Raw genomic sequence first — 16811 nt, forward strand, 5'->3', positions numbered from 1 at the left:
TGTGTGTGTGTGTGTGTGTGTGTGTGTGTGTGTGTGTGTGTGTGTGTCTCTTACAGTGTTGTATTTCCTCACCACCGCACCAAAGGTGGCTGGTGTGTTCATGGTCGAAACACAGTGTGGGATCAAAAACAAGAGTCTGCAGGCTTCGTGTCTGTCGGTGTGATAAACAGCTCTCAGTTGTGAATTATGTGCCGCTCAGTTTTTTTATTTTATTGATGGAATGACTCTTAACTGGGAGAAGACGATACCATGACGTTAGCATGATGTGGTCTGTTAAGCCCAGGTGTTCATTAACTCTCTCTAGCGAGGGTTATGTTGAGGGCTGGAGTGTTTCCCAGCATGCAATGAGCAAAAAAGCTGCCAGCCTATCAGAGGGGCAGACGAGCAGATGGATGAACACACTTACAATTATGGACAGTTCCCAGTCTTCAAATCCCCTGAGATAGTCATGTGACTGTGGGAGGAAGTCCACTCATTCTCAGAGAGAAGATGCAAACTGTAACACGGTTATTATTTATTATTTAGTCCTTTTTAAATGTGTTTATTCGTCGTGTGAGTTACTGTGTTTTTTGAGGTTTTGCAGCACTGTATTATTCAGGCCCATAACTGTCAGTAGCCCTGGTCGTACTGTAACCTTGGTGTCAGAAGTGTATGTTACAGCTGAAGTCTGGTTCTTGGATGTGTGCTTCTCTGGAGAATGTCCTGTCTGAGTAGTAAATGTAGTGAGGACCTGCTAACATAGATATCCTATAATTATCACCGTAGTAGCAGCGCCATCTCACCCGGGTGTCCATTCCTTCCTCTGCCTCCTCAGGTCCTGCTGGTGTTCGCCAAGGAGGACAGCCAAAGCGATGCCTTCTGGTGGGCCTGCGACCGCGCCGGGTTCAGGTGTAACATCGCACGGACGGCCGAGTCTGCCGTCGAGTGTTTCCTGGACAAGCACCACGAGATTATAGTCGTTGATGGACGCCACTCTCGCTACTTTGAGCCCGAAGCTGTATGCCGGTGAGCCTCACCTGTGTGTCTGCCGTCGCTGCTTCTGTGTGGATCATTTCTTATCACAAAGAGCATGAAATCCTTCACTTCAGTCAAAAACAATCCATGCTGAGATTATGAGGTTTTCACCTAAAACTAATAATAAACAAGAAAATCCAGAGTTCAGTCAGTCTTCGTGCAGCTGAACTGCAAACAGCTGCAGTGGAGGGCTTGTTGGCACCACCTGGTGTTCACTGCAGGTACTACGGGCTTCTATCCAGCTGAATCTACACTCTTTGCTTCATTGTAGTCTGATATCGCTGCTGCTCCAACTGTTGCTCAACTCTCTGTTCTGCTCTAAGAACAATAAGCGGTGGACGCTGGATGTCACAATTCACAAGTGGCCATTGAAGTAGAGCAGCGCTAGAGTGAGTCTGAACTGGTGAGTTTGTTTGTTGGCGGTAAAGCTGGATGGCGGCCCGGAGGAGAGGAGAGTTGTGCACATGCAGGGATCTTTCTTGTCTTTCAGAAACCTCTCTGTGATTGCAGAATAACCTCGCTCCTTCCTCCTTCCTGCAGGTGTTAGTTGAGTTCACACTGGCAGTACTGAGTTTGTTATGGACATCTTTTTGAAGATGTATGCAGGAGGAAGTGTATTTAACCATATATCTTTTGCAAATCTGAAAACTTTAAATGTTTCCTCCTCTTCCCTGACTCCCTGAAGAATATGAGGTGACATTAAAATCATAACCAATCTCTGATTAATGCAAATAACAACTAAAAAAGCTGAATATTCTTCTTCTGCTTGTTGACTTTTCTTTGTTGAGAGCATTGAATGGGGTTTCCCACTGAACAAAGTGTTTAACGAGTGTCCCGTGGTTGTGTTACTTCTGTGTGAATACCCTCTGTGCATCATTGCAATGTCTGCAAGCATCTTTTATTCACGTTTAAACATTTTTGAGTTTTCGGCTGATTGTAAATCCTTATTTATTTTACATACAAAGCCCGTCACAGCCTCAGCCCCTTCATACCGTTCTGAATATTGTTATTGCTTCTATTGTTTCGCTTTTTACCATGTAAAGTGCCTTTGAGTACCTTTTTAAACTGCTATAAAAATAAATGTATTATTATTGTGTTTATTCCTGCAGACTTCTTGTATTGTGAGGAACAGTACAAACCCTTCTTCTTAGACGCACTAAAAGCCACCAGCAAGTATTTCATAGAGTGATTTATTACAAGTGATTCGTTATTTCCATCAGTACAGGAACAGATCCATTCGTCTCTCCTGATTACCAGTTTGGCTGCTTCTCTCGTTTCGTCCGTCCTCATCACCATTTATTTTTCTCTGCCGTCATCTGCTCCCCCTGTTCCTCCTCCTCTCCTCCTCCTCTCCTCCTCCTCCATGTCTTCTGTCCACTTTCCCCGTACCACCTGCCAGCGGTGTGGCTTTGTGGCCTGAGGAACCTCTGAAGCTCATGTTGTGTTTGGTGTTTCTGAGTAAAACACAGAAATGTTCCGTTCCCTCTTTCGTGGCGATGACATCATCACCCCCAAATCTGCCCTCGTGTTTGTGATGTACCTGAGTCCGAGCAGCGTGTCATGAGCTGAAAGTGTGCCTGAGATGAGCCCTTATTGACTTTTAATCCACTTGTTATTGTTTTTTATTCCAGGTTGATCCGTGCAACGAAGCCGTCCGAAAACACCGTTATTCTGGCTGTTGTGCCGCAAAAGTGAGTTTGATTTGACCTTTTGAAGACTTTAACACCTTCTGTGTCGTGGGTGTTTTGTGCAGTTGTGTCTCAAAGTCCCTGAAAACTTTGCTTCAAAGCAACAAAGTAAAGAATAATAATAAATGAGTTAATGCAAACTTAAAAACCTCCTCCATATTTACCGCTTGTCTTGATGTCGTCACATTTCCTTGAAACAATATTTTCTCTTCTTCCTGCAGCATGTTGTTGGGTGTGCTTGTTGTTCTGACGGGCAGGTGGGATTTAAAGGGATAAAGAGAGATGTTTGCCAGGTCATAGATCAAATGAATGATCTGTTATTTGATAGTAATATTCACACTGTTTCAAATAAACCAATTTGATCATATTCCCTATCTTTGGTCAGCAAGAATTGTGCAAAAGGAATACAATCTCAGGCTTTTAAGTGTTGTTTGTTTGTGGTTGCAGCTGCTAATGATTCTTTTCTTGTCATTGTGTAGACCGGCTGACCAGGACGAGCCGTCTGTTCTTCCTCTCCTCTGTGCCGGATTCAGCAGAGTACGTCCCGCCGCTCGCCTTTCACTTGTGCATGTGTGTTTACAGCAGACTGTAAAGTGGGACGTCCTGGTTTTCATTGAGCCTCTAGAACAGCAGCACGTTGCCGGGTTTTTGAAGGAGGCGCTTATCGTCAGCGGTGTTTGATGGTGTGAATGTGACGTACAGGAGGTCGCTACTGAGTAAATCCTGACTCATTTGATTTTTCCACTCCCCTGTCTCTCTTTCTCCTTCAAACGCCGCTGAACCTCCAGAGGTTTGTGGAGAGCAGCAGTGTGTCGGCGTGCTATAATGAGCTCATACAGATTGAGCATGGAGAGGTGCGCTGCCAGTTCAAACTCAGGTATGGCAAACACCATAATCATAGTCATATTAGTCATATTAATGGTCATATGCATGCATGCACAGACACATTAGAAGGTGGAGGTGTTGGTACTGGAGTTGCTAATCCTGAGGTGCATGCGGCTTTATTGATCCGCAGGGCTTGTAACTCCGTCTTCACGGCTTTGGAGCACTGTCACGAGGCTGTGGAGATCACCAGTGAGGACCACATAATACAGGTAAAGCACAGACGTCCACAGACATGCAGAGTCAGAAGGAGCGAGATCTGTTAGATACCATACTCCACACCTTCCGTCTTTCCCCAGCCTGTCAGGAGATGTACATTTATTTTTAGAAAGCATTGACGGAAATACATACTTTGACCAACATTGTAATTTTTAGATTTTAATACAAACGGACCAACACTTGGTTGCTATAGAATTATCTTAAAAATTCCCAGAAAATAAATAAATAAGGGACCCACCCTTTCATAGAATGTGTCATCAATAAGAAAACTGTACATTACTAGACTTTAACGCTACGTTTTCCCGGTTTGGTCCCAGTACGTGAACCCAGCGTTTGAGCGGATGATGGGCTATCACAAGGGGGAGTTGATCGGGAAGGAACTGACCGAACTCCCCAAGAGCGACAAGAACAGAGCCGACCTGCTGGACACCATCAACACCTGTATCAAAAAAGGAAAGGTGAGTCTCACGCCTCCTTCCATCTACTCCTCTGTGAAATGACACGACGCCGTATCGCCGCCTGACTGCTTTGCTTGTCTCTGAAAGGAATGGCAGGGCATGTACTACGCCAGGAAGAAGTCGGGCGACAGCGTACAGCAGCATGTGAAGATAACACCTGTCGTCGGTCAAGGAGGGTAAGCTAAGATTAGTCAGCACAAAGTGCTCACAGGGCATTTCCAAGAAGTCTGAATTACTGTACGGACTCTTATCTCGCTTCCAACAGGAAGATTCGACATTTCGTGGCCATCAAGAGACCTCACATTGACAACAATAATCAGGTGAGTCATGTGACGACCTAAAGTGAGACACATGTTACTGGACTATTTCCGTTCTTTTCATTTTTGGTCATGATGAAATGCAGGAAAATATTGAGTATCGCGATATTATGATTTTTATGCTGTATTGCTTCTCAAAAACATTAAAATGATTCTTTATACTACGACAGCTTTTACTCAACTTCAATTCAGAAAATCGTAATATATATCGGCACCCTCTATCACGACACTAATCGTATCGCCTGATTCTGGCTAAAGCCTGATGAAGCGCTGAACTCAGTGATGATTTCAGTCATCACTAGATGTTCAGTCATGCTCTAATAATATCTGGAGGCCTCCTGAGAGCAGAAGAGGTTCTCACAAGAACTCACGCAAGAGCTTTGACCACAAGAGTGGAAAATAAAATCTTCATCTTTGACACATTCAGGTACCTGAGGCAGAAATGTAAATCCTTCTCTGCATGTACTCATCCAGCCTGAATAGTGCACGTTCACAGTTTTGAAATCTTAAACCAAAACGCTGATTTTCAGGCTTAGATGATAAATCCTTAGTTTAGAAGTTTACTAGCAGCTGCTGCTACAGAATTTAATTTAAAAAGCTTTATACTTTCTGAACCCACGTTTTACTATGACAGGGTGGAATATTTAAATGTCAGTCCATCAGCAGTCCTAATGCTACGGCACAGCTTGGCCCAATCAAGCCTGCCGGAGAAACCAACGATTGAGTCTCAGACCGGGTTGCAAAACTCTTGCTGGCAGTTACATATACTTCAAATGAACTGCAGGGCTGCAAGTGTCAGATTTACATACTTCCAACGGGATATGCAGTCTCACAGGCATCCAGCTACGTTGAGCAGCGACACACCTCTGAAAGCAGGTGTGCCGCCGCCGCTCTCCAGCTGGGTTCCGGGCCAATAGCGTCATACTACGCTAAGCTACGGCTAAGCACCAGGATCCCCCGCTAAGGCCAGTGAGGGCCAGCAGCCAGGCGCTGGGGCTATTTATACCCGCAGGCAAAGCTGCACAGAGACCAGCTTTGGCCCGTTGCTCTCTTTCATCGCGTGGACACAAGGTGAGTCAGCCGCTGGCGTCTGCCTGCCAAAAGCCAAGATGGCATTCATCCCTGCTTTGGGATTGGGAATCCTTGGACATGGCAGCGGCTGATCCCATTCTCGTGCAGCGTCAAACTGGACAGGGGGTGTCCCCCCTTTCTTTATGCATTCTCATCACACATTATAGGATGCAAAGTGGGAACAAAAGTTTAGTATTTGATGACATTTTAAACTAAATCCTCCGTGAGTCGTGTAATGCATCGTCACTGAGACACTATTATCCATTAGACGACCCGAGGCCACAGAGGTCCTTTCAGGATAACCCTGATCTGATGCCGTAACCCTGCTGAGGACATTTTCCTCTGAGCACTTAAAACCACTTCTTCTATTCCCACCCAGACGCTTGGCTGCGGACCACGGTTTCCATTTCATGGTGTTGTTTGGTTAGCAGTGTTTGTCTAAGCACTCCAGACTTACAGCAGGTTTACGGCCACTTTTGTTTGTCTTTCTCCTTCAATTAAAGGGGCCGTCATAATCTCAACTATTTACAGCTTCAGTCAACTTAATTCAAAATGCGTTTTTTTTTTTCTGTTTGTGCTTTGCAGCCCAAGAAGCCCATTAAGATGTAGCCAGCAAAGAAATCTGGCAACCTTGTGTGTCATTAGAAGTGTTTATAGTGTCCTAATCCTATTTACTCCACACGGGACGCACTGGAGACCTGAGAGCAGGCGACCGTCAGAAGAGGAAGTAGAGTGACGTGGAGGGAAGAAATGAAATGCAATGGACAAACATACCAGGGACCCCTTTCTCTGTATATCAAAGTTATTACTTTTATGATTTCCGTCTATTAAAAAAAGTACAAATTGTGTGTGCACATTCACCCTTACATAAATGTGCACGGTCAGCAAGATGTAACGGTGCAGGTGAGTCACCGGGTGAGGAAGATCTTCTCTAGCCGGATTAAACCGGCTCTACTCATCCATACCTGCATGACCTCAGCGTGACTAACGGGATGTACTGTAGTGTCACCTGCATGAACATATATTATTGCAAACATGGAGAAATGTGCACTGAAGTTCACAGTTATGGGAAATGTTTTTAAAGTCCCGTGAACAATTCAAACTATTGTGTTCCTTTTTACGCCTGATGGTAATTATTTATTTTTTTAAATGCAACAGTTTGTTGAGGTGAGACAAAGATATCTTCAAAGTATATAGAAACATGTCGCTGGCTCACATTAAGGCTTTAATCAACAGAAGCGATTCCTTGCCAGCGTGTTGCTTTCAAGGAACAGGAAATCAGGCCGCTTGTGTTCCTCACAGCGACGGCGAACCAGCCGTGACTCTTGGCCGTCCTCCAAAGCCTGCGACTTTAACCGGCTGCTGCTCTCTCTGTCTGTCAGGTCCACAGGTTCAACAAGGAGGAGCGATGCAGCGGGGAGCATTCCCAGTCAGGTAACTCACCTCCAGACACTTTAATGTTGACCGGGTCTCATCATCGGACACGTAGATTCATATTTAAAACCTTATAGATAGTTATAGGATAGCATGATGTCAACAGAGACTGTCCACAGAACTGAGCTATGGAGCCCCGAAACTGACCAGAATAAATGTATGATTAGAAATATAACTGCGTACATCAGCATTTTTCTTTAACTTAGATGTTGGTTTAAAATGGAAACATTATTATTAATTTGCCTGTTTGAGTCCTTTCATTTCCCATGCAACATGTCCATTTCTAATTGTCCTACTGCATGTTCCGGTGTGATGAGATGGGCGTGTTCATACCTGGATTAGGAGACAAGAGTTGCAACTTCGGAAACTGATTCAAAAATTCTATTTGATCAAGTAGCAGACCGAATATTTTATCCTCCAGATAATAAGAAAAGTCTTTAAGGATTCTAGAAATACCTTTTTGGAACCGTACAAAATATCTTTTTTCAAAGATGGATCTGGTTTTTATTTTTCCAGAGTGCCGGGAATCCCCTCTATCAATATGAACCCGTCTGTCCAGCAGTCTAAACATGCCGTACATGTAATGCCCATCACTTCCCTCTCCCCCGCTACAGAGTGCCATTCTCTACGTCACCGGGACAGGAGGAAAGATTCAATCGACGCCAGATCGCTCAGCTCTCGCAGCAGTGACGGTAAGACCGCTCAAAATGCATTATCTTTAATTTGAGCCTCTCTGTAGGAAAGGTTACCTGCGACGCAGTCAGCTCTGTGTGTGCTCTGGTAGTTCCGTTAGCCGATAGCCAAACACTCTCACTTGTGGCCCCTAAGAGTAGCAAGTGAGGAGTCGGTAGTCGATCAATGGCAGTATCAATCTGCATCTATGAGAGGACCTTGAGCATGCACACCCAAAAATATAACGCAGTGTGAGAGATTATCCGTGGACAGACACAGAGATGCACACACGCATCTCATTATCTCCCGGCTTGAGATAATAATAAAGTAGAGACGTGAAAGCAGGAGCACAAAGGGAGAGAAAGGGGAGATGAGTCAGACTAAAGAGAGACGTCGTGGGCCGATGAACCTCCCTCCTCGGCTCACGCTGACTCTGCTGCTGTCTCCAGCTGAGTGCTCCTCTTTCTGCTCCTTCAGTCAAACCACTTTCTCCGTCTTCTCGTCCTTCATTACCTTTTATATTAACATTTGCTCTCCGTACTTTCTTCATTGGCTCTCCCTTTGTGAACATTTTCTATTCGTCTTTTGACGACAATCGCAGGCCCTGTGATCTATTTCTGTGTATTAATTAAGTTAATAGATTATAGGCTGGCGATCAATGAGTCACACAATCATGATTCTTTTTTTATTTTTATTTTATTGCAGCTCCCAGTTTACAGAATCGAAGATATTCCTCCGTCGCCAGGATTCACTCCATGACTATCGAGGCTCCCATCACAAAGGTACGTCCTGCGCAGCTAACGATAAAACATTGGGAAACTTATTTGGCACTAAATAAAACAATAAACTAACATTCTGCATGTTTTTTTCTCTATTATAGACTATTTTTAACGCCTCTTTCATGGAATATATAAAACTTTAAAAATGAAACATTCTTTCTGACTGTTTGCTGCTCAAAGGTGTTTTTTGGGGACGGATCCTCTTTCTGCATCATCCCCAGTGATCAGAGTGAGGTTTTGTCAATATCTACAACAGTTATTGTGCTTAAGTCTGGTTTAGTTTAATCATTCACCGCCGTATTTCCAATGAAAGCATATTAATATAATATAAAACAAACAGATGACCAGAAGACGATGACAGAGCTGAAGGAACACTAACGTGTGCAGGAGGCAGGTTCTGCCTTCAGCGCTTTTATTAAAATACACAAATGTTTCTTCCAGAGGAGGAGTCGCTCAGTAGAGCTCATTCCTCCACCAGCCGTCATCAGGTTGCTCATGTTGGATTTTCACCAACAATAAAGTTATTTTATGGCCCTGAAGCAGCGTGTTTCTTCAGCCGATGCTCATGGGTTCATGGCGGCACCTAAACTGTAATCTGTCCGTTCAAATTCTAGCAGTTTGGCACGTTATTCCAAACACCACACAGGTGTTCGCCTCTGATGGCCGCTCATAGGCCGCCTCCATTTGGTGTTTGAACTCACTTTCTTGCAGAGTAGCCAGACTTTATGGGAATCTAGCACCAGTAAGAAGATACAGTGCATGGACAGAACCCTGCCTCCAGAGGTATTAGATCTCTTCTGTGGAGATGGTTACTTTCAGAACATTTTATACACTTTAGGAAAGGTCAACCGTTCTAATTGACTCCTCGTCTGTAATCAGGAAGTCACATTTGACCGCGTGTTCATGAAATAAAAGTTAAAGCTATTTTCCAAAAAACGACAACAAAAGAGTATTCAGCTTAATTTAATACGTGATGAATTACTTGCAGTAAAAAAAAAAACAAAGGTCCCATTGTTTCTGCATTCATAGCAGGAAGCTACGTTTCTTAGGATCGTTCAGAAAAACATTTATATGTTACTGCAACATCGGGGCATTTCATACTGTGTGTGTCACATTTAAATGAGAAGGCTCAGAATAGTTCTGGGTTCTCTGGATTCTCCCTGACTGTGCTGGATCAGGGTCATTATGCCCCCCCGTCCCCCGTCCCACTGCAGGTCCTGTGATGCTCTTGTGTGTTCGAGCAGCAGCTTTTTTTAGCCGTTGTGCCTCAGACAACATTTCCTCCAGCGTCACGTGAACATCTCCATGAACACATGGCCAAAGAAAGGAGCTCTCTGTTTGACAGCATGTCTGTCAGAGGGCTCCATGTGCACGTATGTAGGGTCTGTTCTGCAGCAGAAATACAGAGTTTAAACTGTTTTAATTCTTCCTCTCTCCCAGGTAATAAACATCATCAACGCGGCCCAGGAGAACAGTCCGGTGACGGTGGCCGAGGCCCTGGATCGAGTGTTGGAGATCCTGAGAACCACGGAGCTCTACTCGCCTCAGCTCGCCTCCAAAGATGACGACCCCCACACCAACGACCTGGTCGGGGGGCTCATGAGTGTACGATTGAGTTCATTCATAAGTGTACATGCCTGAAGCTCTTTATAAGGAGAAGTTCAGTGTACTATTTTAATCACATTGTAAAAATGTTCTGACCTCATGCGTCTGAAGTTGAACATGCATTCTTGTTGGAGTAAGACGTCTCTAGCTTCCAAAATCGAATCTGTGTTTTTTCGGAGTGCCAACAGAGTCTTTGTTTATTTATTTATTTCTGAATTTTGTTGAATAAGACCAACGATGAAGTGAGTAACTGCACGCAGATGTCAGTCGTTCTGCAAACGGGGTTTCTTGTGAGTTTTCAGATCCATCTGTCGACTGCAGAAGCAAATACCGAATTCAACTTAATCTACTTTTTATCTACTTTTTTTGTCTACAAATAAAAATGGATCTACTTTTGTAGATTGTCTAAGTATCCAAAACCGGATATATCTTCGTCCTTTGAACCACAGACTCCATTAAAGATTTACAATTTCTCCCTGTGTGGGTAACATTGGATAAAGACTAGAGGCCAGTTTATTTAGGAGATGACTGAGCCTTTAAAAAAATACAAATATCTATTTGTTAAAGATTAATGTTTTCAGAAGAAACAACTTGTCTTGGAGCTGAGAGACACAAACTAACACATTGTTGTTTTTCACAATAAATTCTGTTGTCCCATTCCTTAATATTTGTGTCTTGCAGATTCATAGAGTAAATGGAGTTAAAGCTTTTAATGAACCAAAGAATCAATGTTTTCCTTCAATGTTTTAACTTATTTCTTATTGTTGTTTTTCTCTCCAGGATGGACTGCGGAGACTCTCTGGGAATGAATATGTCTTCTGCAAAAGTAAGTTTTAAAGAACCAGTGAATTATCACTGATATTGATATAATACAATATGATAATAGTAGTGATATGATATAATACCTCTTAAAGGCCCTGTGCAACTGATATACTCTCACTATACGTTAGTGGAAACGTAGCACTAGTGGCCAGTGACTTTGAGAGAGCCAGGCTAGCTGTTTCCCCCTGCTTCCAGTCTTTATGCTAAGCTAAGCTAATCGACTCCCAACTCCAGATTCATGTTTAACGCACATATACGAGAGCGGCAGCGATCTTCTCATCTAACTCTCGGCAAAAAGTCTAGGTACATCTGCAGCGCTCTGATATTGACCTACAGGCTCACTCTCTAAAAGATAACCAAGAGCTTTAATGTTCACGAGTTAAGAAAAGAGTACAGATGTTTTAGCCTGCGGCCGTCATTATCACCAGATTATGCTGCCTTGAGAGGATCTAATGAATAAATATTATTCATCTAGTGGTTACTGTTGTGATGAATGTTCTTGAAGAGTGTGGATCCTTCCATCGGAGTTCGTTGCGTAACCCCGTTATAATGATCACAGTCACAAGAGCACTTAACTGAGAGGAGAATCTAAATCAAGAGTCTGTTTCTGGAGAAATGTTCTTCTCTTTCATTAAAGTGGAAACAGTATGCTTATCTCAGAGCTGCAGAGACTTCTGCTCTCATACCATTCTAACAAAACAATCTTATCACGCACCATCTCTCCACAAAGTGAGGCGCTCAGCCAGCACATGTATATAGATATTAGAGATGTTAGAGAGCCAAGACTGGCACAGCCATTCGTTATTCACTCGTCAAATCGCACACAGCTCCCTCTCGGTTTGCCCCTTTTATGGTCAAATCACCTTAAAGTGTGTGTGTGTGTGTGTGTGTGTGTGTGTGTGTGTGTGTGTGTGTGTGTGTGTGTGTGTTCACGCTCACGCGTCTGTCTATCTGCTAGATATGAGCCAGAGCCAGCTGGCCATCCCAGTCACTCTGAATGACGTCCCTCCGCCCATCGCCGAGATGCTGAACGATGAGGAGTGCTGGGAGTTCAACATCCTGGAGCTGGAGGCGGCTACACACAAGAGGTGAGACGACGGTGGACAGTGGAGAAAGATGATCAGGTTCAGAGAGGGCGGTGTATTGCTTGTTGTATAGTAATCATTTTATTGAGGTAATCACTTCAGCGGTTGCTTAATTTACTGTTACGTTACACTCAAAACTAGCAGGTGATGTCGCCCGACCTTCAACCTCTTCACACGATTCCTCGAAATATTTCACATCCGATTTTCTGAGAAGTTTGAGTTCGTATGTGCATGTTACTGTCAATATAAACGATGTGATCATATGTCACATAATCTCGATGTATGATTCCATCGAAAGACAATAAATCCCATATTTAATTATCGTCTCGCCCGACTGTCTTGAGACGATCGATACCATTCTCATGTCTTTAGGGTAAATAAGAAGCTTCATTCAACAATTATAAATGTGCTAAAACGTATGAGAATGCAGAAAGAAGGGATAACAAAGACACCCTGATGAGGCAAAGAGAGTAGGACACAGAAGTAGTGGCTGAGGTCTTTTGTGCGGATCCTCTGCAGACCGCTGACTTACCTCGGGCTGAAGATCTTCACCAGTTTCGGCGTGTGCGACTTCCTGAGCTGCTCGGAGGCCACGCTGCGCTCCTGGCTGCAGCTCATGGAGGCCAGCTACCACTCCTCCAACTCCTACCACAACTCCACGCATGCCGCAGACGTGCTGCACGCCACTGCCTACTTCCTCCGCAAAGAGAGAGTCAAGGTACCACCCGCAGCCCCTTATATATAAAATATATAACATTAGGTGTGTTCATTTAAGTCTACATTTTATTAGCCATTTTAACTAAACTTAAGTCATACCAAGCCATATGGAATACAGTACAGAAGAGGCGTCTTCCTCGTGTCACACAAACACAGAATGTTTGAATGTCAGCCGAGGTGGTAAAGTTTTATCAGGCTGCTGTTGATCCAAAACAGAGCTCAAAAACCGGTCAACATTTCTTAATGTCAGAGTATAAAAGGCGTCTACAACTCATGATTTATGGTAATCCATCGTACAGCTTCATTTATTAACATTAGCGGTGTCCGTGCAGTGCAGTCTGGTCGTGACATCCCTCTGTGTCTCTGCTGTTCCATGCAGACCAGTCTGGACCAGCTGGACAAAGTGGCTGCTCTGATAGCGGCCACGGTGCACGATGTGGACCACCCGGGCAGGACCAACTCCTTCTTGTGCAACGCCGGGAGCGAACTGGCGATCCTCTACAACGACACGGCCGTGCTGGAGAGCCACCACGCGGCCCTCGCCTTCCAGCTCACCGTCCGAGACAGCAAGAGCAACATCTTCAAGAACACAGACAGGTCGGTAGAGGAGGCTCGGTGTGACATTATCATCCTTTGTATTCGTATGAGACGGATCCAGATCTTCACTTTATCCTCTCCGCCCCTTCACCGCTGACAGGAATCAGTTTCGAACACTGCGACAGGCAATCATAGACATGGTGCTGGCTACAGAGATGACGAGACACTTTGAGCACGTCAGCAAGTTTGTCAACAGCATCAACAAGCCGATGGCTGCCATAGAGGAGACCAGCAAGAGTGTAAGTGTGCTTAGTTTGTTGCAGCTTTCAGATTAAGCATGTCGGGTCATGATGTATTTTGCGTCTCTCCTGCAGAGCGTGAACAGCGACTGTGAGGGTCAGGCCAACATCAGGAACTCTCCAGAGAACCGTCTGCTGATAAAGAGGATGTTGATCAAGTGTGCAGATGTGGCGAACCCCTGCAGACCGCTCGAGCTCTGCATCGAGTGGGCTGGACGCATCTCTGAGGAGTACTTTGCACAGGTGTGGGAGAACAGCACCGCTGCAGCACAGTTTAATAGGAGAATGCATTTAAAAAGCTGAGAACGTGAGGTGCATCTATAAAGGGAGGCAAAGCATTCTGGGGGGGGTTTTTGTGATCAATTTCATCATCTAACTTTGCATGATCTCATGTATGGCCTCTCACATTCCTGGAGTGTGATTCGTTGTGATCTCTTATGTGTTCGCCCTGCAGACGGATGAGGAGAAGACACAAGGGCTGCCGGTGGTGATGCCGGTGTTTGACAGGAACACCTGCAGCGTTCCCAAATCTCAGATCTCCTTCATGGACTATTTCATCACTGACATGTTTGACGCCTGGGATGGTAAGAACTCTATCTTCTTCTGTGCGTGTGAAGGCTCGCACTGTATTTCTGTGCTTTTTCCACTTCAATTCCAAGTAGGCGAGATGGTTCCTAAAGCAGAGCCCTGTATATATTTACTGTGGAGTCTGACTGTGTGGCCACAAGCCATAGTTTGAGTCACACACTTCACAAGCTTCAATGTTTAAAGGACTTAAGTATGTAACATAATTGGCTTGGTGTCGCTTCCTCACCTGCTAAGTAAGTCCACCTATGATTAACATTGTTTGTTGAATGTGTACAAATGTTGACATATAAACAGCTGTTTAGCTAAAACTTGACTTTGACAATTGAAAAACTAAATCTGAAGTTGAAAATTCTACTTGCAAGCTCTTTTGGGAGCTTTCAAAGCTGAAGTATAAGCTAGTAAATAGACCTTATTTGTTTTGTTTTTAGACTCTAATTGTCTTTCTATTTCAGTTGTGACTTTAGCAGAAACAGATCCAACCTGGTACGGTTCTGATTTGTTCAGCTATTCAAAAGAAAATCAATGAAACAAATCGACTACCAGGAAGAAACAGAACCTCATACATTGAGTTCCTCACCCCTGCCCTCCTTTACTTTGCTTAATTTCTCTGGGCAGATTGCAAGGATAGCGAATCACAGGAAAAGGGAGCGCACGGTGCTTATCTGCTCCCCTTTCCCACTGAATTTCCCTTTTAGTTTAGTCTCCCCAAGAGGGAACTTGTTTACTGTCAACGCCGCTCTGATGTCACGGAAAGATTCCAAATGCCAGCGGGACGGAGAGAGAAGCAGCGAGGGCGTCGGGGGAGGGGGGGGAGTTGGGGAAAAAATAGTAGAGGGGATGGGGGGTTCACGATCACTCGGTTAATGGAGAGGAAGAGCAGTCGCTTTCTATTCACCGGGGTCATCGCCGGGGTCACGGTTAGTTCCAGAGAGGCATTGTGGGTCATCAACGAGCCGGAAACGAGGACGTAAACAACACGGGGGGACGCAGTGAGACCGTTTCACCCAATGAGTCCTTTACTGTGGGAGAAAACATTGCAGAGAGTACATAACATGAACCACTGTATATGAACCGCACGCACGCACGCACATCTTCCTAACAGCTCATGTGGAATGAAAACAGGAAGTGTCTGGTAGCAGGTGTGGCGTGTCAGCTTGTGTTTGTGTCTGAAGCTTTGAAGGAGAGCTGCACGTGTTTTTGTGCACCGAGAGAGTTAATTGGCGGCTGTAATTGTTCCTGCGGTTCATGCCGGCCCTGAAGAGACCTCCTTCATGATGTGATGTAAGAGATGCTGGTCAGAAGTTCTGTGCAAAGAAAGTTCAGCAGAGATTAATATGAGGCTTCAGAAGTCTGTTCGTCAAATCAGGAGGGTGTTTTCCAGAGTTACAATCACATGTTTGCAAAGAACACGGTCTGTATGAAGAGGAATGATTACAGCAACACAAACTGTTTTAAAGCACAGGTGGTCGTGTGATCATCAAATCTGTGCCCATGTTTGTTTTTTCTTCAACCCACCTGAACTTCTGTGCCCCTCCCCCCTCAGCCTTCGCCAGCCTGCCTGGTCTCATGGAACACCTGTCGGAGAACTACAAGTACTGGAAGGGCCTGGACGAGATGAAGTGCAAGAGCCTGCGTCCTCCGCCTCTTTCCTGACCTCTTCCTCCTCCTCATCGCCTCCATCACTCTGAGCAGGGTGGGACAGCGAATGCAGCCCTGCGGTGGAACAATTAGTCTCTTCAGCTGTGATTCGACGGAGCTCTGCACCCCCCCCCCCGACAAGTTCACGGGCCCCGAGGCTGGGGGGGGAGCCGACAACTGACTGACGAAACACTGAGACGCCGTTCTTCAATCTCAAATCACAGCCTCTTTTCTTGCGTGGTTCTTGGCGGAGGTGGTGTTCTGCCATCGGAGAAGAGGTTGTCGTTTGAGGGGCCCCGTGGACTCCATGGCCCCGCTGAGTCCTCCTGATAGCACCTCCGTGAAGCTGTGAGGACCTCGCAGATCACCTGACAATCTGTACCATCCAGTGTAACACACCACAAACCTGCACTTTAGATAATCAAGACATTTCCAGCATCCTCTTGTTTTATTTTCACAGTTTTTAATCTTCGTCAAAAACAAATCTTTTCACTTTGTCTGTCTGTTGCTGTAGAACAAACACCTGGTGAACGAGATGGTCACCAAAGCTTGTTGCTTTTTTAAATTGCCTACTTGTGAAGTTGCTCAGCTGGAATAACTGTGATAGGATCCACGGCATGAGGGACACTTTGAGTCGTGCCTCCCTGTCGGCCGTGCACAGAGAGAACTTGCCGGACAGATTTAAGAACCTGGAGTTCTAGAGACGGTTAGCTGTGGTCCACTCAGAGGGGGAGAACCAGCCACGCACACAGGGTTTCTAAACGTCCAGCCTCGTATACAGAGCGGACGTCTGGATGCTGGATTTAAAGATCATGTAGCTACGTTACAGCATTGTCGTCCTTTCGTTAACATCTCTGTCAGAACAAATTTGAGGAACAGAATTGCACTGTCACCGGTTCAGCTGCGATGCACTCACACACTCACACACTCACACACACTCACACACACACACACACACACACACACACACACACACACACACACAC

The 16811-nt window shown here is 45.0% G+C and overlaps 1 protein-coding gene across 5 annotated transcripts in view; it reads left to right on the forward strand.

Moving 5' to 3' along the window:
- pde8b (phosphodiesterase 8B) overlaps positions 1 to 16805 on the forward strand; it is a 36225-nt gene extending 19420 nt beyond the window's left edge. For all 5 annotated transcript variants that reach the window (XM_031859936.1, XM_031859935.1, XM_031859934.1 and 2 more), the window contains 20 exons: positions 815 to 1005; positions 2646 to 2705; positions 3182 to 3239; positions 3491 to 3579; positions 3718 to 3796; positions 4121 to 4261; positions 4349 to 4437; positions 4527 to 4581; positions 7032 to 7083; positions 7698 to 7775; positions 8461 to 8537; positions 9975 to 10139; positions 10920 to 10965; positions 11920 to 12049; positions 12566 to 12764; positions 13143 to 13360; positions 13461 to 13599; positions 13675 to 13842; positions 14054 to 14183; positions 15731 to 16805. In XM_031859936.1, coding sequence (XP_031715796.1) covers positions 815 to 1005; positions 2646 to 2705; positions 3182 to 3239; positions 3491 to 3579; positions 3718 to 3796; positions 4121 to 4261; positions 4349 to 4437; positions 4527 to 4581; positions 7032 to 7083; positions 7698 to 7775; positions 8461 to 8537; positions 9975 to 10139; positions 10920 to 10965; positions 11920 to 12049; positions 12566 to 12764; positions 13143 to 13360; positions 13461 to 13599; positions 13675 to 13842; positions 14054 to 14183; positions 15731 to 15840 — 2274 coding nt within the window. In that variant the 3' untranslated portion in view covers positions 15841 to 16805. The remainder of the gene's footprint in view (positions 1 to 814; positions 1006 to 2645; positions 2706 to 3181; positions 3240 to 3490; positions 3580 to 3717; positions 3797 to 4120; positions 4262 to 4348; positions 4438 to 4526; positions 4582 to 7031; positions 7084 to 7697; positions 7776 to 8460; positions 8538 to 9974; positions 10140 to 10919; positions 10966 to 11919; positions 12050 to 12565; positions 12765 to 13142; positions 13361 to 13460; positions 13600 to 13674; positions 13843 to 14053; positions 14184 to 15730) is intronic.
- Positions 16806 to 16811: the final 6 nt, after the last annotated feature.

The sequence above is a fragment of the Anarrhichthys ocellatus genome, unplaced genomic scaffold, assembly GCF_004355925.1.
Source record: "Anarrhichthys ocellatus isolate YVR2014 unplaced genomic scaffold, GSC_Weel_1.0 scaffold23, whole genome shotgun sequence".
NCBI classification, from domain to species: domain Eukaryota; kingdom Metazoa; phylum Chordata; class Actinopteri; order Perciformes; family Anarhichadidae; genus Anarrhichthys; species Anarrhichthys ocellatus.